The sequence below is a fragment of the Hirundo rustica genome, chromosome 3 (genome assembly GCF_015227805.2).
Source record: "Hirundo rustica isolate bHirRus1 chromosome 3, bHirRus1.pri.v3, whole genome shotgun sequence".
NCBI lineage: Eukaryota > Metazoa > Chordata > Aves > Passeriformes > Hirundinidae > Hirundo > Hirundo rustica.
Window position 1 is genome coordinate 17,214,746 of NC_053452.1, and position 24,345 is coordinate 17,239,090.

The 24,345-nt window shown below is 44.8% G+C and overlaps 1 protein-coding gene across 3 annotated transcripts in view; it reads right to left on the reverse strand.

Moving 5' to 3' along the window:
• Positions 1-2,696: 2,696 nt before the first annotated feature.
• The window catches only part of CAPN13 (calpain 13), a 49,931-nt gene continuing 28,282 nt past the window's right edge, over positions 2,697-24,345 (reverse strand). For 2 of the 3 annotated variants that reach the window (XM_040059276.2, XM_040059275.2), the window contains exons 10-22: positions 24,040-24,206; positions 21,982-22,130; positions 18,778-18,938; positions 17,159-17,195; positions 15,515-15,577; positions 14,483-14,540; positions 13,891-13,958; positions 12,277-12,345; positions 11,233-11,311; positions 8,330-8,446; positions 5,979-6,034; positions 4,851-4,896; positions 2,697-3,079 (exon numbers count right to left, since the gene is read on the reverse strand). In XM_040059276.2, coding sequence (XP_039915210.1) covers positions 4,870-4,896; positions 5,979-6,034; positions 8,330-8,446; positions 11,233-11,311; positions 12,277-12,345; positions 13,891-13,958; positions 14,483-14,540; positions 15,515-15,577; positions 17,159-17,195; positions 18,778-18,938; positions 21,982-22,130; positions 24,040-24,206 — 1,051 coding nt within the window. In that variant the 3' untranslated portion in view covers positions 2,697-3,079; positions 4,851-4,869. The remainder of the gene's footprint in view (positions 3,080-4,850; positions 4,897-5,978; positions 6,035-8,329; positions 8,447-11,232; positions 11,312-12,276; positions 12,346-13,890; positions 13,959-14,482; positions 14,541-15,514; positions 15,578-17,158; positions 17,196-18,777; positions 18,939-21,981; positions 22,131-24,039; positions 24,207-24,345) is intronic. The other variant, XM_058419885.1, reaches the window with a different exon arrangement.

A 24,345-nucleotide genomic window follows, 5' to 3' on the forward strand; every position in this document is an offset into this window, starting at 1 on the left:
CTTCCTCCTCCGTCCATCTTGGCATGATTTGGGCACAGCCTTTGCCAGGCAGATGTGAGATATGGGGCCTTTGGGTCTCAGGAGAAGTGCAGTAAATAGCAGGGCTCCAAGGTGACATCCAGAGATTATTCTTGCCGGGTCAGCTGTCACCGGTCTGCACCAAAGTCCCTCTAAAACTAATGGTTGGCTTAGATCTTTCTTAATTTCATCAGCTCTATATCCCATCTCCTGTGCTAGGGAGTTCAGCATCACTAATCTCATCTGCTTCAGCCTGTTTCTTACCCTCTTGATGGCTTTAGCCTCATGAAGATTTAAAAAGAGCATTTTTTTGAGGTGCTTCTCTTCAATTTCTAACAGCAGATTCTCTTAGGGCTTTTCAGACTTGTGTCCCTAAGGACTAGGAACTGATTTTAATCAAAAAAATTAAAGACGATATTATCATAATTGGATGAATCTCAGAGCCTTCACAAGTGCCAGAAACCTCATGGGGACCACACTCACATTTCAGAGCTGGCAAACACAGATGAAGGGGTCTCAAGATTTTAATAGGGGCACCGTCCCCATAAAGTTGGCCTTCACAGCTTAATCACACAAAGATGAAATGTAGGAGTTTTCTTTCTTTATCTAACACCCCACTGATCTGAGCTGCCTTTGTTTTCAGTGTTGGCTCCAGTATTTGTGCAATATATTAAGATTCTTGTTGCTTTTGGAAATAGTAGTCACCACTGTATTATGGCCAAATCACTGCTTTTCTCCCTTATTGACCGCCCCCTTTTCTTTTTTTATTCAGACTACCAAACACCCTTGACTTTGTTCGTGGGATGGTTAATCAACAAGTCTGTCACAATGATGGATTCCTCCTGAATTGTTGCTTAATTAGCTTGGTTGGAGGTATAAATCAAGTGGAATACCAATTCCTCCAAAGCCACAAACAGGCAGCCATGCTCAGCTTGACAACAGTGAGTTATTACTCTGCCCCAGCGCAGGATCAGCCTGCAATCACCAGCCTGCAAAGCCAGAGGAGCCACGGGCTGGTCCCTGAGGGTGCTGGTGTGCGCAGAGCCACACACAGCTGGGTGAAGGGATGGAGCTGAAGGTGGGCTCTGCAGGGGCTCTGTGCCTGGGGACACTCCCCAGAGCATCACCCCCAGCAGCTGCTCATGCAGAGACAACTCATGGATAGGTGACGTTTCTCACCAGAGGTGCCTGGTGTCTGTGCCTGCTCTTTAATAAAGAGGAGACGTTTCAGTCTGTGGCCAGGCTGAGCTATGAGACAAGGATCTTTGTCTCCTGACAGGCAGAACAGCCTTCCACAGAAAGGCAATTGTGCATCGCAACAAAGGGAGAAGTAATACATTGGCTGCAAATTAATATTTTTAAGATTAATCTTAATGACTTGGTATTTTTATAAATGAGATTTTCACACAACAAGGATGTATTTAAACCAGTTAACCTGACCTGGATTCTGCAACTTTAACAGAGATGACTTCTTTGTAGCTACAAAGAGCTCGTTCCCAGCAGGTCTGAGCCATCTTGAGCACTGCTGAACTGTGTGGTGGAAGTCACCCAGAAGTACTTGAAGTTTTTTAATTATCCTTTTTGAATTCCCAGGCTAAGCTACATAAACCTTTTTAGCAAAGCAAATTTTCTTTTTCCATGGCACCCTTTTTTATGCTCTCTCTTTGCCAACATTTGCAGAGGGCTTAATTAGCTATTAAAGATTTCAGGTAGGATGTGTAAGTCCCGCCTTGGAGAAGGAATCAGTTTGTTCAAAATTTAATGAAAAATATATTAAAATAGTCCAGTTTTACTGATTTCCCCTTGCTCTAGTTTTCAGTGGATGAGTGGGGTCAGTGGCCCCTCTTGCCTAGGACCGACCTGCACAAGTAATGCTCTCCAAGCTTCTGAAGGAGGCAGTGACATAGCACAGACTGACCTCATGATAACAAAGATCTGGGTTCCATCTTTACCTTGTGATGTAGCTGTTCCTCCAGTGTGTGACATCTCTGTGCCAAATGGGTAAATCTGTTGCTAAGGTGTGGATGCCTCAATGGAAACCTGCGCAGAGGGTCTGGGTGAGGCACGGTGTGAATTATATTGCCATGGCAACCCTGGATTTCTTTCATCCATTGACATTTGCATCCTTCTTTTTTGGCATTTTCACAAATAGAGCCTTTGAAGAATTTTTTTTTTCAATAGCTGAGTGGAATAGATCACTAAATTTGCTGTTAACGCCGTGATAAAAAAGTATGAAAATTAAGTTCATGTGTGGGTACAGAAAGATTACAGTTACTTTGCAGGTTTAAGTTAAATTTTTGAGCAGGAATTATGTCTGAAGAAGCCCATCATTTTTAAACACATCAGGACAGAGGAAGAGAACACAGTTCAGATAAAGTTTTCTATTACCAGACAGTCCCAATATAGATTCTGGAAGTCAGAACAAAAGCACTGAACAATCTGTTCTATATCTCTAATATGCCACCCCATTGCTGTAGCAAATAAAATGGAACCCCTATAGTTGATGAACTCAAAAATGCTCAAGACTTCTTTTTTTTCTAATTTATTAATAAAAAAGTATAAAGAAAATCAAAAAGTTACTGGTGCTATTTATGAATTATGACTAATTTCTTCAATCGTTTTCTGGCACTTAAAAATGGCACACAAGAAAATTGAGAAATAATTCAAACAAAACCATGTCTTAGTTTTTTTTGTAACCTATGTCTTATTTCACGAAATGCATAAGCCTGTTATTTTTTTTTTGCAGTGGAGTTAATGGAGCTGTTCCTCACTTCTGTACTATTTACAGGAAGATGAGAGGAGATTACAATCAACACTTCCAGCTTGCCGAGACCATATAAGTACTACCAGCTTGCCCACAAAGTGCTTTCATTAGCAAATCTTCTCTCTCCAAGGCACCTCCAGTTTGCCTGGAAAGGACTTTTCTTCCCAACATCTGAGTACCACCAAGCATAAGGGCCCCTGGCTTCACTCCTTCGCAGCAGGTTTTCAAGAACTCTATGGATGGCTTTTGTATGAGACAGCCTTGGGCACCGTTCTACTGAGGAGGAGGAAAAGTCACCTAGAACAGCGGTAAAGAGACTCATTCAGAACACAGACAGCTTCAGGTCAGCCTTCAGGAATCACTAATGGGAATATTTTTACCAAGAGAATTTTTTCAGTGAATGCCAAGTATGTTTTCCCACATCAATCACAGTTTGTTAGGCTGCAGTTTTAAAAGTTCCGGTCCTCTGAGGCTCCTGTGCCACGACTGCCCAGGCTCCAGCTGCAAGTGTCTGCTAAATTGCTCAAGTGAACTGCTTACAAACACCCTACAGGCAGGATTTCATTCCAAACCGGTAGGTGAAAATTATGATTAATTATATATTCCCAGAAGTTATGATCAGTTTATGAATGATTCATGAAAAAAAAAAAAAAAAAAGATGACTAAATAGACTGTGAACATTATTTGCAAGCAATAATTTGAGCAACTTCATCTCAAAAGGCAATGTCCTTCTCATATTTACCTAATGATAGTCTGCAGTGCAAGTGCTGGGTGCAGTGTTGTGAATATACTGTTTCCACACATCGACACATCAAAGGGCAGGTTTGCACTGTCCACAGGTCTGAATGCAAGGCGCAGACTTTCAAACAAGCAACTGTTTGCAAGCAGAGCTCAGGGGGGTGAAGGCATCGCAGTGCTGAGTGCCAGACACACTGGATGCAACCAGGAGCCAAGAGAGAGGAGCAGCAGGGCACAAAGGTTGTCCTGGAGTCAAGGAGAAAGACATGGAGCCATCCCTGCCTTGACTCTGAACCTACCATGCTTTCTCCCCGGGGGAGTGTAATTTAAACCCCAGTTATACATTTCCCCTTCCAACTTTTCACCAAAGTTGGCTTCCAATGCAAACAGCCTTTGGAAACAGGGTGTGAGACACCAGAGATGCTGTTAATGTATTATTTATTATTGTAATTCCTGTCTATAGGAAGGCTTATCTGGATGCAGTTCATGGATTTCAAAGAATGTCATGGATTAGGGGTTTTTATTCCATTTTTGGACCAGGCTGATAAGGAAAGTATCTGACTTTGCCCAAGGATGCTCCACAAATTTCTGGGGTCAACTGTCCCCACACTGCACGTTTTCTCTAAGGATTTGGTTTCCTCCCTGCTTTCTCCTCAGTGACAAATGTTTGGGACCAGCACCAACACTTTAGCAGTGCAACTGGAACAGTGGAATCACAGAGGGTTAGGAGAAGCACGATGGCCGAGATGGTTCTCGGATGTATAAACAGCACAAATTTTGTAGGAAAAGGCAGAGTCTTTCCTGAGAACCAAGCAGCAAAATTGGAAAGTCCAGAGGAAAAAAGTTTCTCTCTAGGCCTGACATGAAGGGAACAAACATCAAAAGAAGCACAAGGTAGGGACCGTTGTTCAAATGTAAACCACATCATGTAATTCTGTCAAAAACATGAAATCACACTGACCAAAAAAATCTAAGTTACTTCGTACCCACCCTCTATTTGACTCTATATTTGCTGCTGTGTAAGATATGCAGAGGTAATTGCACTCCTCGGAAGACCAAAAAATAAGTTCTGCTCACTCATCTGTTTTCTCATGTGGGAGCAAATTTCTAGCTGAGCCATTGGTGGTCTGCTTGACTGGCAAGGTCATCAGCAATTCCACGGAAAAGATAGCCCAAAGTCCAATTCCCTTTGCAGCCCTGCTCGTGCTGCAGGTGTCACTTCTTTCCCTCTTCCTCTCACAGCTTCTTTTCTCGAAACCCCCAATAACCCCAGGCTGAGCTTCCTGCAAAGGCCCCACCCTCTCTTGTCAACACTGAGGAGATTTCTTACCATGACCTCTGGCGTGTCTCTAGGTGTACATGACAAGAGTCAGCCACTGGGAAAAGGAGAAGAAAAGGTGCATTTAGGCACTGATGGTACACCGAGTCTTCATACTTGTCTCAGGACCTCCAGGGGTGACCCAGTGACGGCAGTCCTTTTGTACTACACAGGATAGTTAAGGGATTTTGGAGCTGCCTCTTTCCCTTATTACAATTCAGACCCAGAAACTCTTTCCATATGTTGTTTTCCATGATAAATTATTGCAGCAGCTGCAGCAGGAGAAATTGTTGGGAAAGGGTGGCATCTGCCTGATTGCAAGTGGAAGAGGTAGCACCTTCTGGGAACCTGGTTGTCCTGCAGACTACCCTATAAAATAGGTTCAGGTCCTCTGTTTGCAAACTGTGCTCTGCCCTTGGTGCAAAACACATTCAATGAACAATGATGCTCTGCACTAACCACAGAGTATAAATGGGAGCTGGCGAGATTGTAAAAGGCTCTTTTAAAGAATCTTCTTAAACACTGGGTTGTCAAATAACAGTCCCCAGACTGATAAAATGCAGTACTCAGGCATATCACTATGGAGCACAGCAGGATTTTTGCTTCAGACTAGCTGATAAAAAGCCTGATGTATTCCCATTCAGCTGGCTATCCTTCAGGCTGTGCTTTTAAGACAAACAGCAGCAGCAAGCATTTGTCTGCTGTTTCTTTCTTAAAACCAAGATGTTTTGCAATTCAGGATTAACAGATGGGGCAGTAAGAAATGAGGGCATGGAATTTTTTTTTTTTTTTTTTTTTTTTTTTTTTTTTTTTTTTTTTTTTTTTTTTTTTTTTTTTGTCACTTCCTCAAAGTCACTTTGAACAATGTTTCCAGCAATGACCGGCTGGTGTCAGTACGGGAAGACTCCATGCCTTGGCCAGGGATGGCCACCTTTGAGCTGTGCCCACCAGTGGGGCCAGGAAACCCCAGGGAATCATCTCCCACACAGGATGTACTTCCAGCCAAGCAAAACCTCCACCACTCTTTGACAGGACAAAAGGCTAGCAACGTATATCACACATCACCTTTAACTTCACCCTGCTGCTAATATGTGGTCCCACTCTGGAGCTGGAGAGAAGAAAAGGAAGGAGCATTCTTACCTCCATTGCTGTCATCAAAATTTGTGATCCACCCTCTGCTAAGTTTTGGAATGCATCTAAAGGCAGAACAAAAAAACCTCATTTCACAAGGATGAAGCAGGAATGCAATGCAGACATAAGGCTGTGGCAGCTGAGGAGCAGAGCTGCAATCCCTGTGCTGGGATGCTCTTCCTGGCTCAGGTGTCCTGCCTGGCCACATCTCATTTGTGTGCTGGGTACCCGTTCTGCCTTGGCCCTCGGATCACAGCCTGGGAAGGCATCCCAACTTTGAGGCCAGAATTTGGCAGAAGTGTTGGGACAGGCAGTGCTCAATGTGGCTGCTTTCATCTCCTCTCATAATTTGTTTCAATTGTTTTCCTGCCTGAAGACTGACAGAAGGATGGCGAACTAATGAAACACATCTTCCCTCAGGGAAACTTTCTGTTGGTCCTTTTCCATCCTCCCTGGCAGTGAGTGATCACAGTGTGCCCTAAGAAAGTGATTCTCAAGTCATTACTATGCCTTGCAAGCTTTTTGCAGGGAATAAAAATGCAGATGATGCTGTTATTCAGCTAGAGTTTGAAATTAACATTGCTGGAAGTTTTTTTTTGACAGAACACTTTGCCATCAGAAAATTTAAATCCATTCAAATATTGTTATTCTATGTGCATATTTATATTGCAATATGTCTAGGAGAAGTCTTCAAACTCAAGTGTTTGGATAAACCCAAAACACAGTATTTTGAGGGGTTTTATTTATTTCAAAATTACTTTTCTCCTTGAAATATGCTGTTATAAACAGTAATAAAAACTTCAAACAAATTTAAGTCTGTCTATCCTTGAATAACGCATTCCTCTGGGAGCCTGGAGTTTCCCACTCTGAATGGGAAAGACTTTGTAAGATTACAGATGTTTTGAAACCTGCCCAGCCTTAGCAAAAAGGTTGCTGGGAGAGGGTAGAAACAGGGTACAAGGGTTCATTTCTCATCTGCCCCTTAGGAGGCCACCAGATCTGCCTGTATGATGCAGAGCAGTGAGGAAATGTGGCACATCCAGCCTATGCTGCTCTGAAGAAAGGCACAGAATAAGGAAATCCTCGTGTTGTGCCCAGTCCCTTGACAAAGCTGTATTTGCCGGGCTGGGCTTGCACCCAGCCGTCTTTTCAGGAAAAAGTGGCAGTGCTGAAATTACCTCCTCTGGGCAGAGGTAAGTGCCTCTTTACTGCTTCATTAGCTCCAGTTAAATAGAATTTGCAAAGAAGCTGCCGCTTTTGGTTTGGGTCTCATCTCTGGCTATCTTGAAAGGATGAGTAATGATTTAATGGGACAGATTTTTATCTTCCCTGCTGCATTCACATCATCATAAAGGTTGACTGCCTTTTATTCCCACTTGGCACCCTTATCCTTGCCTGTAACAAACTTATTCACAATGATCTAAAAAGTTCGAGAAATGTATTCCACATTAAACCCTCTGTAAAGTGATAACTGAAAGAGTGGAGAGCATTTTAAGATTCTCATTACAGACAGCAATGAAACTTTTAGAGACTCCTTTCCACATGGATGCAAAGGATTTGTCTTTACATTGGCACTTAAAATGTAAAAGAATCTTTTTTAAATTAAAAAAAAATACTATGGCACTAATTTAGGCATAAAAACTTTCATCTATAGCAAATGACAAGTATAATCACAAAAAATGGGTGTTTACAAGATTTTTTTTTTTTTTTTTTAAATGTAAGCATTGAAATCAGGACATGCTCTGATTTTACAACACTTTCATAGCTGCTGCTGCTGTACTCCCTGAAAATGGGATTTTTGGCAGTGTCATCCAAGCAGATCTGCTGACCACTATTGGCCCATTAAACATCAGTGCTAAAAACACATGGGAGAAAATGAACACTCGTTTCCATGCATTGTTGAAGCCCAGCTCATTCCAAAGATGAAATAAATTGCTGTAGCGATGTTCTAGCACGGAGTTCACAGTTGCTGACTTTGTTTAACTGCCAATATCTCCAGTCAAAATGCTTATTATTAGAGTAGCAAAAATTACGATTCTGTAAAACAGAATTTCATTTCCATTCAGGCAAATGTTTCTGTTTATCCACAGAGGATACTGGACTTTCTCCTTACCAAAAAAACTGAGAGAACCTTACTGAACACTAAACTGCTCTCTAGCAGCCAGTTGCTCCAGTGGACGGGAGATAAATCCGGCTCCTGGCAAACAGGCTGCCCAAAGAGCTTGGGGCAGGTGTGTCACTTCCAAGCTACGCTGTTAGACGTGCATTATCACACCTCGTGTCACGTCCCTCGTCCCTGCTCTCAGCCTGGTTTGCAGGCTGCCCCGCCGCCACGTGCCCTGGTGGGTGCTGGCACTCACGGGTCATGGTGTCGAGGCGCAGCATGCAGCACACGAAGTCGGAGAAGCCAACCCTGCCGACGGCATCGCCGTAGCGCAGCGTCATCAGGCGCAGCAGCTGCGCGCTGGCGGCCAGACCTGCCGAGGGAAGACACACCAGGAGGGCATGGACCAGCTCTGATGGCCTCCCGCAGCCTGCCAACACGCTGGAGACACCCTCAGCCCCTCGCCCTGTCGTGCATCCCCGGACAGCCTTTCCTCCGCTTCGTGCCTAGGAGTCGGGGTAGGGTAATGGAAAACCAATGTCGCCTTACTCACTGGCTCCCGTTGTGCCTTAAGTCAGCAAGCAGCAAACACTGAGTTAACTAATCTAGTGTTATCTTGCTTTGCCTTTTTAGCTTTTATTTTCTGTAAGAAAGGGTGATTTTCTTTGGCTCATAACTGTAAAATCTGAGCGTAGCATTTACAATACCACCGGCTCTTTCTGCTAAAGAGGCAGATGCTGCATGCTCAGGCTATTACGCTGCATAGCATGCCTGGGATTCTTAATTTTTACATTTTCTCTTCTATTAGAAAATGGTGAAGGGTGCATTTCTTTTTTATTAGCTGATTATTCAGTATTTGTGTCGCGGCCTGTTTGGATGGAAATTGGTATTCAATTGAATGAACAAAAATTGCTTTTTAGAATGATTCTTTTATTAGTTAAATAAAACTACCCTAAATGTGCTGGGTATATAAGAGGAATGATTTAAATATATTTTGCACTAAAAGCTGATTTGCAAAACAAAAGGGAAATTTTCTGCAGAGAGCTGGACTGATAGCTTTGGTTTAATGCCTTCTCTGAGACTTCAGAAAAGTCTCATTCGCTCACTCCAGGTTTTAGTAGCTCAGCTGGATGTGAAGTAACTTTCCTGCTTTTTCAACCAGCTCTAAACTTTTCAGTTTTAAATGAACTCATCATGGAGCTAAATTAGTTGAAAAAGCAGAAATAAAAGAAATGGCTTCTCTACACCTGTGTAGGGAGAGAGAGAGCCGATGGAAGTGGTTTAGTACCACCATTGACAAGCTCTGGTTGCATGAGCCTAGCTGGAGGTCTCCAGCAGGAAGCAGGTACACAATGCTGAATAATTAAAGAATGGAAATACATTTGCGCTTAAGATACATTTCAAATTAAGGTAAACCTGATTTCATATTCTTTTCAAAGGAGGTAAAGACAGTAACTTAAAATAAATCTAATTAATGAAATGTCTCCTTTGAGTCTGGTTTTAAACCCTTATACCAGTGAGCAATGAATTCTATTTTTAACCTTTTGAAGACAGTGGAAATTCAATCAAGCTCTCTCCAGAGAGCAGATTCCAGAAAATATTGCTTATGGAATGCTACAACCAAGCCTTGCACAAGTAAAACACCAACAATTTGGCCTGGTCAGTCTGGGATACACTTGCTCTAAAATGTATTCACTTGGCAATGTCTCTCAACTAACCTCATCAACAAGACTGAAGGGTCAGTCCTCTCTGTTCCCAAGACTTTTCAGCTGATTTGTAATACTGATCCCCAAAACTTTTATCTGCTGTATTCCTCCCTCTGGTTTTAGCCAAGCTTTTACTTACTAACTTGATGTTTCCCTGTTTATAAAAATAATTTTGAATCTTTTACTGTTGCCAAAGATGAGTTTGTAAATACATTAGGCCAATGCTGCTGCATTTCAGGGCAGCACTGCTGTTAATGCAGCTGGCCTGCTTTACTCCAATCTATTATTATTGGAAGCATTAGGAAAACAGTGAAAATTAAGCACACACTGCAGTGTTTCACTGGGGGAAGCACTGAACACTTCAGGGAACAGCTGGCTAGGAGCTGGATTTAGATACATTAATACCATTCCCAGAGGTAGCACCAAGCTCCCAAACACGTGGGGTTCTGCTCAGGACAGGGATCATCCCATTACCAAGCCAGACTCAAATGCAGATGTCAGGCTCGGAGGGCAGCAAGAATGAGCTTGTCATTTTCTTCCCCACTCAGTACTACTTGTAGCCAAACATGTGTTGAATTTGGCATTTAACAGTGTCTTTTTATCCCTTCAAGCAGCTGCATTGTTTTGGCTGACAGGTTTTTTTTTTTTTTCCGTGTACGATTTTCCTCCCAGTTTTACACTTAAACATCTTTCTCACAGAATGGCCCTGGCATCTCCTTTGACGTTTGTGACATCAGTTCTGTGTTCTCAGACAGATGCTGACGCTTTGCCCAGCTCTCAGAAAAAAAAAAAGAAAAAAAAGAAAAAAAAAAAGAAAAAAATTTTTTTTATATATATATATATATATATATATATATATTTTTTTTTTTTTTTTTTTTTTTACATGCATCCCCCCAGCTGATGGGTTCCCAGGACAGCAATCCTGCACCAGCTTCTCCCTGGGACATCACCCCTCCGAGCTCCAGGCAGCCAAAGGGGAGCTTCTCTACCGTACCGTTAAAAGGGGATCGCTGTGTCAGAGACGTACTTCACACACAGTCTCCGTTGACACCGCTCAGCTAAAATGCTTCACTCGGGCACTCACTGTGAGTTTCAGCGCTCGGTAGCCAACAGAGGTCAGTGCAAACTAAATAAATGCCTGAGTGTGGCTTTCCCTTCTAGACTTAGTCACTACCCGGGAGAGAAATTGCAGGAACTGAGGCAAGTGCAAGAACCCACTCTTCCTTTCTCCTTTCCTCTACTGGATGTTTCATCCACATCCACAAGCTGGTCTGGCCAGTGCTGCACTTTTCTGCGTCCCTCTGCTGGCTCCCCAGCAGAGCTGTGATCTAGCTGGCATCTCTGTGAAATCCAAGCCACTTTCTCCCTAAAGGTCTTTTTTCTTTCCTCTTTCATCCTTTTCTTCACTGCCACAGGGAAAAGAGAGGGAGCTGCTCGGCACCTCTGGGCATACCTGCTGCCTGTATCGCATTCTTCAGTTCAGCAACATCAAGAAATCCGGAACGGTTTCTGTCTTCCCTGGTGAAGATATCCTAAAATACAGTGCAAAGGCAGATTTCAAGCTCTGACCAGCATCCCCCACATTTATACATAACAAGCAGTTATGTATATTCTCCTCACCCAATGAGTAGGCTGCAAGGAAATTCAGCCGATGAGATGGAGTGGCCGTGACAAGGGACACCCATTTTCAGAAGGCTCTCGCAGAATGTTACTGTGTAAGAAATCCCACAGTTTGGGGTGGACAGAAGACTTTTTGCTTTCTGAACACACCACAAGCCACATTTGAGGAGCTGTCAGTGGGAAGAGCACCCCTAGCTAGATGGGGAACGAGGTCATCTCAGACCATCTCAAGAGGGCTGGAACAAATTGGAGCCCACCATAACCTTAGTCTTGAGGAAACCCTCCTGTCCTGCACCAAGACTGAGGGAGAAGGACCTGACACAGAGAAGCTGCCATGCATGCCCTGAAGAATTTAGGTGGGACCCTAAATATCATGTCACTGCTTCCAGTGCTTCTCCTGGAGCAGAAACATTTCTCTCAGACAAACTTTCATCAGATCCTATACATTTCCACTAGAAACTGCAGAAATGAGGAAATGACATTTTTCAGATGACTCTGTTCAAGAAGTCATTTCAGCTTAGAAAACTTTCCTTAAAAAAAAAAAAAAAAAAATTGCCAGTGGTGGCACAGACATGGAGATTTCTATCAGATTCGGAGCCTAACTGGCCTTCCTACCTTTCCCCTCAGTGTTCTCTGTGCTGGAAAAGCCTGTTCTGCTCATTTGGAGCGCTTTACACACACCACTGCCTCCCTTGCGTGAGAGGAGGGAACTCTGACCCGCTAAGCAATCAACCCTCGCAAGGCTTCTCCCCGCAGCGCTTTGAGAGCACAGAGCATCTGCTCCCCACTGCTGGAGAGCCCCTGGATACAGAATGCACAGAATGCACAGAATGCACAGAATGCACGGCCATGAGAGAGCCACCCCCCCACCCCGTACCATGTACTTAGTGAGACTTCGCCAGAGGCTCCCGAACTCCTGCAGGGTGAGTCTTCCGTTCGAGTTGAGCTGTGCACTTAGTTAAGAATCGAGCACTTAAACCTGGCTGTGTTGGTTGCCAAGGATGCTGCCTCCACAGAACAGAAACACGTGAGGTGCAGCCTCTTCTGTCGGTTACTTTGTGCTGAGAAAGCCGAGAGCTCTTCTGCTCTCAGTTGTGTTTAAATCCACCTTCCTTGCCACACTGTACAGCTGCTCACGCCTGTGCTCACAAACCACAAAAGGTTTCTGTTTATAAGGTGCCTTTAGCCGCAGGGAAAGCTGTGGTGACCTTTAGCCCTGGAGCACGGATACCCCTGTGAGTGAGCATGGCCCCATGGCCTTGCCTCTGCATGAGGCACCACAGGATCTGCTCCTCCTGCATCCCCCAGGAGAACAGGCACTGAGGAGATAAGAGCACAAGGAGATGATCCCGATGCCTTCTGTCAGACAGCAGCAGTGCCTTCGAGGCAGACATCCCCCAGGAATGCATGAAGGGCTGTGTCAGTGGGCTTGCTCCCCTCCATACTCCACCTGGGCAGAGAGGCAGCACCCACCCTAAGGCAGGATGGTGAAACCTCCCCAAAAGCAAAACTCATCTCCAGTGAAATACAAGCAGAGAAGTGTCACTGTCATGGAACCTGAGTGAAAAAAGCTGATCCTGGCTTTGCGGGCCAGGATAGGCCATGCTGTACATGGGTTGTCTGCAGGCCAGAGAATTAAAAATCCATCCTGAATTATAGCACAGCAAAGGCTTTGTCAGCTCTTTGCACATGCCATGCATTCACGGTGCCCACTTATCCCAGGACAGGCTTTGCAAGGGAAGAAAAGCCTCTTTCACCAGCTAGATGCTGAAAGCTGGAAAGAGAGAGGGACTTCTGATCATTTTTATTAATTCTCTGTCAGCTTTTAAAGGTCTGAAAATGTCTCAAAGTTTTTTTCAAGGCATAGAGGAAAAGAGACAATGAGCAAGCAATGGGGAAAAACACACAAGGGAGAATGTGTGTTTTCATTAAGGAGCCCTCTTGTTCTACAATGGCCAGAAACGTATTTCTTGTGTTGTCTTGTTAACAGCAAAAAGACTGAGTGATTCAGCTAAATAGGAAAGATACACTGGAAATACACACTGGAATGGCCTTCCAGGCAAGCGCCTGGGGTTCAGCAGTGACACTGTTTCTGGCCTGGCACCAGCATTGCTGGCAGCCTACTAAAGTGCCATCCCAGGCTGGCGTGGTGCAACCACCACAGAAGAGCTGGGCTATGCCTAAACTCTGTCCTGCCTTCTTGTCTCAGCTCTGCCTGAGACCCCCACCCAAGGGAAGCTTAGCCAAGCCTCAGAGAGGGCAAAATGAGAGCAAAGAGTCAGCTGGTGGTAGAAGGTTGATCCTCACCTTTCAGCAGACACACCAGAGCCAGAGCATGCACAGCAAAGTCCAGCATGGACTATGGGACAGTTATTTATTGGAGATTGGGGCTAATATTTACTTGCAGGTTCTCACACTGGAATGCTCAGCTCAGCCATAACTCAAGGATGGGCAGCACCAGGGAAGTTTATTGCTTCTGCTGAAAGGATACATCCATCAAAGCTAAAATGCCTCTGCATGAATCAAAGCTGAATCTCCCTCCCAGGCTGGTCATTTCATCTGCAAGGATTGACAAAACAGAAGGAATTAGCAAGAGCAAGGGCTGTGACAGGCATCAGGACACCATTCTGAAGAAAGGAGGACACCAGGCTGAGCGCTCACACAGCTGAAAAGCCCCAGATCTGGTTCAGGTTCTCAAACGGCAGCAATGGCTCTGTGCCAAGCTGAGGGAATCTGCACATCTTGGACATCTCTACCTTCCCCAAGGACAGGTGCCCTGTTTGGGGTCACTCTGCACAACCCCTGCCCAGGGATGGAAACTATTCCCTCTTGAAATAAGCATAAGGGAAATGACAGTGACAAGAAAGGTCACTTATGCTGATTTAGCAAGTCCTAAGAGCACTTTGAGCCTTGTGCATTGCTGAGTTGGTTCTGGCCGTCCAGCTGAGCCCCTCTTGTGCTCTGATCCCAGAGTGCAGTAAACTACAATGAGGATTTCTTAAGGACCATCAGGACACCATTAAATCCTCTAGTCTAAGGATAGGGAAGCACCAGAAGCGTTAGCTGGGCTGTAAAAGCTTTACCTTGCAAGATCACTTCATTAAGGAGTTGTTGCAGCTGCAAGGCATCGATAGTTGAACCCTAACGCAAAACAAAACACAAAGAGAGGTCTGTGAGCATAAAGTTTTCTCCTGTGTCGCTTTTGCCCGGAACTTTTTTCTCAGGCACTGTGGCAACCAAGAACCTCTGTTTAGGTATCAAAGGAGCAGCAGCTCTCCCTCTGGAGCATAACAAGGTCCTCCAGGCTGCCGGACCACTCCAGGTCCTCCCCTAGAGTTACAGGCACTGCCCTCAGCCCGGGGTTTGCTCTGCAGGGATGGGGAGCTGCGGATGGGCAGCACAGCAGGCAGCTGTGTGAGTGGGCAGGGAGCACAGGCACCGCTGCCCCCGGAGCTGCCCGTCAGCGATCCCAGACACCCCCGGCGTGGCAGCCCGCGCTCATTTTCACCTTCACGCATTGATATACCCATTAACCGCGAGAGGTTCATTGTGCACAGACTTCTGACAGTGATTTTTTTCCTCTTGACTAAGTCAAGGAGTTCTTTATAACAGTTTATTAAACCATTAAAAGCATCTCCTGTGAACACAGAGCTTGGCTCTGAAAGAGCAGGAATCAATTACTCAAACGCTGACTGATGTCTGGTTTCCAAGTGCTGAGAAGGCAAATGGAAAATGATGCTGATGAGGGGGGGGGAACACCCAAGGCTTTCTAATTGCTTTCAGCAAATAAACAAACCAAAGGGGGAAAAAAAAAAAAAAAAGTACACATGCAAGGCCATCACCAGCACAACTATAAATCTCCAATACTCCACTGATACATGGCACTAGACAATCTATCCCAGCTGAATGTCCCATTTTTCTGGGGGTTTTGGCAGGTCAATCAATACCATTTTCAGGGTATCCTCTTGAGGATGGAGCTACATTTCAAAAAAAAAAAAAAAATCTAAATGGTTTTGTATCAACATCATAGATCAGTTTTTCTTTTTGCAAGTCCACATGTGAGGAGTTGCTTGGTTTTTTTTTTTCCCCCCAACAATATGTTTTAGAGAGGGTACCTGCTTAGCATATCTTAGGAAAAGAGCCTTATAGGAGCTGTCCTGGTTCTGTCTTGGTACATCCTGCATCAAAACCAAAGAGCAGACATAAATAATTCAGCAACAAAATGACTGAAGGCAAAAGTCTGCCAATCCAAACAGCCCTTTAGAGAGGCAGGGAATGTACAGCACAGGCTGCTGTTTTCACACCCCCAAAATAAAGTGGACTAGGAGTGAGCAACTGCTACTGCAATGAAGGAAGAAGCATATTTCAGATGTTAGCAGCTAGTACAACCAGGAAGGAGCAGTTCAGGGCTTAAGGAAGATGACAGAACACATCCAGGGTGGAATTCAGCAAGTCAATACATGAGTATAGAGATACAAGTCCTGATCCTTATTGGGACCTTATTGAGCCTTGTTTGGGAGCACTGCTCAGGGCATGTGAAGATTCATGTGAACCAAGAAAAGAGATCTTGTGTTGACTTTTCCTTTCTCTTGCACCTTCTCAACCCCAAGACAAGCTTGGACTATACCTTTGCAACTGCAGTTCAATGGTCAAGTGATTTTTTTTTTTTTCAACCTTCCACTGAAGAGATCAGGGGAATTATCCTTAACATTATAAAGTTGTCAGGAAAAAATCTAAGCCCAAATCCGAATGTCTTAATCTCTGTGTGAGATAATTCATACCAAAGAAGCCCAAATACCTGAACAGGAGTAGAAACCGTGGGGACCACAATTCATCAAAGTCAAAACATTGGCTAAGGACAACAGCCAGGTAAACTGACAGCTTGTCAGTGGAAAGAGATAAAAAATCACCATTCACACTACCCCTCTAACACGGCTTAATTGTGTGCTGGAAAATTAATCACAAGGACTCAGTTTTCTGTTCTCCTGAAGCAGCTTCACACCTCTGGCTTCAAAGATCTGCGTCTTTGAAGGTTGTAAATAGCAGCCTCTTGGTGGCAGGGGTTGGCTGGTGGGACCCATAGGGACTGGACCAACCCTGGCAATGTGCACAGCTCACAGCAAGAAGTCAAAAAAGCCACAGTAGCTGAGCTAGAGAGGCAAAAATGTGGGTTGAGCTAGAGATGCAGCCAGTTTCAAAGTGCAGTTTGCTTTATGTTTCTATCTCTGAAGATATCCTGATGAAAATCAGCAGAAATCTGGTTTGAGTTTCATCCCTATGGACTCCTGTGCTTTATAGGGTACAAGCACTTAAATTACATCGTCCCCATGGGGAAGGCACGTCCAACCCCACTCACAGGAATTAAGTTTCCCTCTCTCTTCCCCATTGATATATACCCATTTAACAGACATTGAAAGAATTTAGGAGTTTTCAAGAGCTCTCTCCTCTCCTATATTTGGTTTGTCAAAGTGTTAAAGATGGTGAGGTGAAAAGGACACAGGGACAGGCTGACAAAGGGACTGTATGAGACCCGTTTCCTCAAAAATCAGGCTCTGAAAAGACATATGAGAAGAGGAAGAGCTCTGTTGTCACTCCCATCTCTCCAGAGAGGTGTCCTGCCCCCCCAGCAGAGTTGCAGCGTGCCAGAGTCAAGCTGTGGGACAGTAGTGGGTGGTAAAGGGAGAAAAGAGCAGATTAAGAGTCAGTAAAGGTGACCAAAGGATCACCACCAGAACCTACACCAGTTTTCAGACTCTTACCATTGGCAGCCCTGGGCTGATCAGGGAGTTTGAGCTCCTAGAAAAGAGTTACAAGAATCAAACTGGCAGTAAAGAGGCCTTTGCAGAGCATTGATTTGCAGCTGTGGTGGAAGGCAGGCACCACCAGCAGCACTCACCCAGCCCACAGCCCCACAAGGTGCCCAGCACCCACGGCCCAGCCCGGCCCAGCTCAGACCAGGCTGCTGCAGCAGTCCTGGCTCTCTCTGTGCAAACAGGCACAGCCAGGTTTGAGTCTCCAGCTGCTCTGGGGCCACTGCCTACCCCAAGCCAGCCCTGCTGGCACCAGCAGCACAGAAAGGGTATCTTGTCTCCCCCCGAGCATGCCAGGACTAACCTCCCCACACAGGAAACTGGGCTGCCCTGCCTTGAGACACAGAAATATTTCACCTCCTTTCTCTTTGCCCAGCTTAGCAGTCAGGAATAAAATCATCATCCAGGCCATTAAAAGGCAACACCTAAATGTCTGCAGACTGCCTGAAACCAGGCCAGGGTCACCATTTCTAAGGTACACTTAGCAGCCACTTTCAGTACTTGAGTTTTGCTTTCAGTAGAGAAATTGTACAAGCCAGCTTCTTTTTTTATAACATCCGTGTAGGTGAGTGCTGCAAAGACACACTGGAAGGTCATCTCCACATTTGGCCTGGCTCAGGAAGGTCTGTGAGGGTCAGAGGCTCTCCTGAAAAGTCCACTTCCAAGGCTGAGCTGTCTCACACATGACTCACCCTGCTGAAGGCAGCCCAGCCCACAGCACAGAAGAATTGTGTTTGCTTTCCATAACTCAAGAGTGGCCTCAGTTGGTTCTGGGCAATTTTTGCCAGGACCCAAAGCCTGGAAAGTAATCTCATTACTAAGATATGGGCCAGTGAGGTAAGAGCTGCAATCACATCTGCTCTAGAGCTTGCTGAATGAAGGGCACTGCACAGGTGATGCTTGCAGGTCATTTGGTGAGGCTGAATGCTGGGACTCAAAGCTTGGTTACGTGGAGTAAACCACACCCAAATACTCACATGGTAATGTGAATGTGTGTGTGGTAATAGCTACCTTTGCATGAACTCAGATACTAAATTTATCTTTCCACTAAACTTATCTTCAAGGCTGCTCTCATGCCTACAGGGAGCCCTGCCTGTCTATGAGGTGGCTGAGTGAAAGGATCACCTGGCTCCTCCAGGTCCCACTCCAAGCGGAATGGGACGTGATCCATCTGGCATCCAGCCAGCAGAGCATAAGAAACTACCAAACAGCTGTTAAGAATTAGGGAAAACAAGCTCCCAATCCTCCTTTCAACAAAGAAAAATGTCCTCACCATCAGGGGTCGAGGACATTTCTCACAATTATCGCTCCCTTGTGTGGCTCTTTGTACCAAAGCTGAGACCCTCGGTGTCTGCAGGAGAGCTCCTGCCCTGCTCTGCAGTGGCCATCCTTGTGCAGCTGGCTGTACACCTGATCCCCCTCAACAGGTGCTTTACACTCCTCTGTGCCTTCCCCACCCTCCAAGGATACACTAAAAGCAAATTGCCCCATCCATTATCTTGACATTAAATAGTTAATTCCTGGCATGCTGTGAGTCCGGGGCCTTTAAGGAGTGCAAATCATCTTACTCATTGTAGTCTTGATTCTTTATGAAAATTCGTAAGAGAAATTCAAATGCTTGGTCCTCTGTTGCAGCAGGAACAATGGAGTAGGTTCCTGGGCTCAAGATAAAGTAGCTGGTCACATCTCGAGTCCGGAGAAAGATTTCCTTCAAAACTCTGGAGTTCTCCTGAAAGAAAAATACAGCTGGCTATCTTCCTGTTAGGAACCAAAGTAAATCAGAAAGCAGCCTCACAGCAGCCTTCCATCCCCACACCTCTCTGGATACACACTGCATCTATCATGCCTCCCCAGTGGCCCGAAAAGCCCATCCAGGGGAGAGACTTATTTCAAGGACTCAAAGTTGCTCAAAGGTGGAGGAACTGAAAGAAACAGAAGCCAAAATGAATGTAAGGAGATTTGAAGAGAACTTCAATTAGCATTAAGCAGAGTTCACGAAGGAATCAAGGATGAATACTATAACTAAAAAATTCCCTGAGATCTTCTGTGACTCAAAGTGGTCAGAGAGCCCTCTAAGCATGTCACCCAGATGACAATGCTTCAAGAATCTCAACCTAAACCAGCAAGTGTCACAAGAAAACTGAGTATTCTGATCTTTCATCTGTTAGTCAAGTATTTTTTTGCTGAGATGAAACAAATATAATACAACAGCTATTACTATGATGACATGTAAAGATAGCATAATAAAAAAGCCTTCCTTAACATATTCCCCAAAATATATCAGCGTGTATAAATTCCATTTAGAATGGTTATACAGCGTGGCAGAGTTATTTATGAGCCATGCCTTTGGGAGACAATAACATAAAACTGCTATTTTGGAAGAAAAAAAAATTTGGATGACTACTGTTACAGACAGCTGGGAGGTACACAGACTGCCAAGTATTGCGGGTCAGATCTTGAGCAGATAGAAATGGGCAGCGCTGCAAAGAAATAAATGGTATCATACTTTTTTTTCTCCACTTTTGAGCCTTATTCCACATTCCTTCTGGTAAAAAGCAGAAGCAGATTAATATCTCAATGGAATCAAAACCGGTGTGAGATAAGAATCAGCCTCTATACATTTCTCAGCTCTATCACACAACATTAAACTTCCCTCACAGCCATGTATTAGTGTTCCACATCTATATTTAATCAAAGGCTTCCTAGAGCTATCAGATACGTCCATTCTGGTTTGCATCCTTGCCTGCACTGCATTCTCCTCTCATCCTGCCAAGGGATAATTCTCCTTTTACTTCACAGCAACAATTTGATGCATCTCAAAAGGTACTGAACAACGGACGATGCTGCTAATTAATCATGGAAGAGAAAGCAGATCAGGGAGGAAGAGTGAAGCCACGTGAATCTTGCCAACGGCACTCTCCTTGTTCAAAGAAACCCCTGGTAAACTTTTACCCAAAGATGCTCTGACCACCCTCTGGCGCCGAGGTTGAACACTGGGAAATAAACTGAGAGAATGGCATACACACCCACTCTGGTTTTAGCTCCTGGACCTGGCTTTTGCTGCTACCAGGACAGGACACCAGGCTGGCTGTGAGGAGCTGGTAGAGCAGCTCTCATATTCAAACACTGTGTGTTTATGAGGGAACGTTTTCTGTATAATCCTCTGTGCGGATATGCACCAATATAATTACATTAATAAAAGCTATGGTGTGACAGAGCGGCAAAACTGCTCCCTTGCCCTCACTGCCCAGGTGCTCCACAGTAATCCTGGTGCCTCCAGGAACACTCTGTTCTGGCCCTGCCCTTCAGCTCCTGCGTAGGAGGTCACTCCTAAGGTCAGAAACCCGAGTGACCTGAGCCCAAAGGGAGCCTGAGGTGAGCTGTGGGCTGACAGCCCACAGAGGCCATGTCATGCAGGCTGGACAAACTCACTGAGGTTCATCCATCTTTGATCCATCTCATACCAAGTGAGAGAAAACACACCTAACCATCAACTGGAGGGGATGAAAGAATTCAAGTATAAAGTAAGAATAGAGAAAAATCTGTCTCCTAGTCGTCTTCTTGATTAAATAACTCTTTTTTGAGAAAACCAAGACCTATATCATCACCTCCCAGTGAAGGTCACTTCTGTTAAAATGGGTAACTAATCAAGGTGGGTGTACATCGTGCAAGAGCACACAGAGACCTCACGGTGACTTTTTGGGATGCTGGAAGGAGCAATTCCCCATTTACCAGGAGCAGCAGCTCTTTCTGAGTGGCACAGCTGGTCCAATGGAGTCCTGCAGGCTTGATATCTGCACAGGACAGAGGATATCCTCCCACAGGGATAGTGAGCTCCACTTGCTGGAGGGATGCCCTTTTAATGACATTTTTTATCTCTCAGACACACTTTTTTTATGAGCTACGAAGCCATGCTCTTCTTTTCTGAGGAGCTGTTAAACTTATGGCATCAATTATTTAAAGCCTGGGACTAGGGCAAACCTCTCCAGTAATGTGGAGAATGAGGAGAAATTAGGGTTAGAGCAATCCCTGCTTCCTTTTTAGTCTTTGGGTTTAGAACAATAGCCTCCCACAGTCATCAGCCAACAACAGAAGTACTTTGGGGAAAGTCAGCATCCATCCACACTAGCAACTGTGCTTGCAGTAAGCCTGGCAATGCTCTGAGAACAGCATGAAAAGACACCTCTCTGGACAGTCACCAAGAAAAAGCCCAGAGAAATTCTAGTGGAGGTCCCAAGTAGCTGAGTGGAATTCCTCTACACTGATCTCGTGCAAAGGCTCTCATGTGTTTTGTAAAAGTTTCTACGTGGCTTTTCAGATAGAAAACAGGAGGATGAGTAAGACAGGCCCACTTTGGGGAATGAGAGTCCATCTGCTTCCCTTCTCTACCTGGAGTGCTGCTCGAGGGCTGTGGCTAGTGCTGGCTGTCATGCCTTGTGCCCCGCCAGCACGGCATGTCACCAGTACTGCTGGTACAGAGGATACTGCCCCGGCACATCTTCTGAGCCAGGGACTCCCTGAGTTTCCCAGGGCTATTTTGGGGTGCTAGAGAACTAAAAGTGCCATCCTGGTTCCTTAAGACACGAACAAAAGAAACTAAACCTGCTTAACTCTATTTTTACTCTGAGTTTCTACAATAGGCACCCAGAAATTCACACCACATACCGACTTTTTAACAGACCAAAAGGCAGTTCAGTCTTTCATTCCCACACACAGGTAAAACAAACCACACAGAGAACAACAGTGCCTACATGATATCTGATTGTGCTTACCGCGGTGATGAAAAAGCCAATCTTCAGGTTTTTTTCATCCTGCACATGTTCAGTGTGCTTCTGCATGAGTGAAATTGCTACATTATAGGTTTTTGGGTCGTGATCTAGCACTTTGAAAAAATACTGAGGGTTTGTTGAAGCTGCACCTGCTGAGAAAGTGTTAATAGGTTAACAGTAGGCACAGAGATGTTCCAGCAGTAGCCTATTGTGTAAGATCTTGCTTGTGTGGACCCAGAGGAACAGGCAGTCACTGCTCCAAGGTCCTTTCACTACAACAGAGAACTGTAGTCTCCACACTAGCACTAGAATCTGAGGCATCTGGAGGTAAACTAATTGCACATTTATCATTTTAGAAATCTCTGGCAAAGCCATGGAAGTCATGTGGATTTCTCAACCTCCCTACATCTGCTTCACCTACATGGCACACTTTCCCAGCAGCAGGAAAGCAGTGGCTCTTAATCAGGCACCTGACCCAGAGGCTGAGCTGAAAAGGACTGTGGCTTTGAGATGATAAACACATAGAAAAGGACAAAATGGTGCAAAGCTATCCTCTCCTTCCCTCCTGACAATGTTTATGATGGACAGACAGAATGTCGGGCACCAGAGGGAAACAGCTGTTTCTTGGCCAAGGCTTTGGTTAACAGGAAGCATTCCTGATTTTAAAAAAAAAGCAATGAAGTGCTCAAACTGGAAAAAAAAGACTGAGATGACAGCAGAGTAGAATTTAAACCAGATCCCTGTGTTGGGTGGCCTTGAAAGTTGCAAATTAGAATGACTGTACTTGGACAGGGACTTTACTAGAGGGCTGTTGGAAAACACATCTCCAAGGAAAACAGTTCTGCCTGCACACTCTCAGTCCAGTCCCTGCATGTCCCTGCTCAGTCCCAGTGACTGGTGTGCAGCAGCACAGGCATTGCTTTGTTATCACACCTTGAGACCTGGGGATCAGGTTAGGAGCAGGAGCCTGAAATCTCTAAGCCAAAACTTGCTTGCTGCTAAGTCAAGGATCATCATTTGAGAAAAAAAGAAGCCTCTTCATTGATCAGATACTACCATCCTAGATTAAAAACACAAAGTCCAAACACTGATGCAGCTGGAAAGAAGAAGGGGAAAAAAAAAAAAAAAAAAAAAAAAAAAAAAAAGGCGACATGTAAAAAAAAAAAAATGTAAAAATATACTACTTGTGATTGGAGCTTACAATACCAGAAGAGCAGAAGAGTTCTTGCACAGGCAGCAAAACCACTGGTCTTATCAGCCCAAAGATCTTTTAAGCTTAAAAAGTAGAGCTTTGTAGCACAATTTTTTTCATTCCATATCCATTTAATTTCAGAGTACTTTTTGCTCTGTAAAATCAACCGCGTATTTGCCAGACCAGACTTTCTGATGAGGCCCCCAGTAACACCTACTGCAACTGGCTCAAAGAGGATACACAAGCTCATTTTGACTTAAAGAGTGCAGGGTTCCTAAATCACAAGTGTCCCGTTTTAGCTCAGCAGCCGGTGCTGTTGCTTTGTTTCTGCCTGTTTATCCGATAAGTGCTGTAATGGGAAAAGGCAGGCATTAACAACTGGCAATCGATATTTCTGCAATTCCGCGCTCAGAGTGAATGTTTCACTGTGAGCATCAGTGGAGAGGAGGAGGGGACCAGGTGACTGCAGCGTGTCACCGAGACACACAAAGCAGCCACACGCAGACAAGCGGTTTTGCAGAGCAGAGGTTTCTCCGTCCAGCCCAAAAGCTGAAATCCAGCGGAGAGAGAGCCTCTTTGTTTTATTTCTTACTTTTTATACATTTGTGGGTCTAGCAGAAGATTGGCTTCTGGGGTTTTTCACCCCTCAGCCAAGTGGCTAAACCAACTGTCAGTTACAATTGTTTTCAGGTTAGAAATATGCAAACAAAGGACAGAGAATGAAAAACAAAGGATTTGTTTACGTTGCATCTGTGGGAAAAGGTAGAAAACTGCTCTTAATATCATACAATAACTAAAAAGATCTGACTCCATTTAAGAAAATCAAAAGGCTCAGAAAAAACAGGGTAACAGCAGTGAGCATCCATTACCCGGGGAATAGCGACTCCTCCTTGTGGGACGGCCCGGGCTCCACAAGCTGGTGTAGCTGTTCAGAGACCACGCTGTGCAGTGCTCATCCCCAAACTCCAGAAATGTTGGGGTGTTGTTACATATGTACAGCCATGAAAACTGCTCCTGGAAGTTCTTACAAGACATCCTGCAGAGAAGGAGGAAAATTCCATCATTCAGTTTAAGATAGAGGAAAATTGCCAACAGGTAAGGGGGGGGAATCCCGGCCCTCTGCTCAGCCCTGGTGAGGCACATCTGGATGCTGTGTCCAGTTCTGGGCTCCTCAG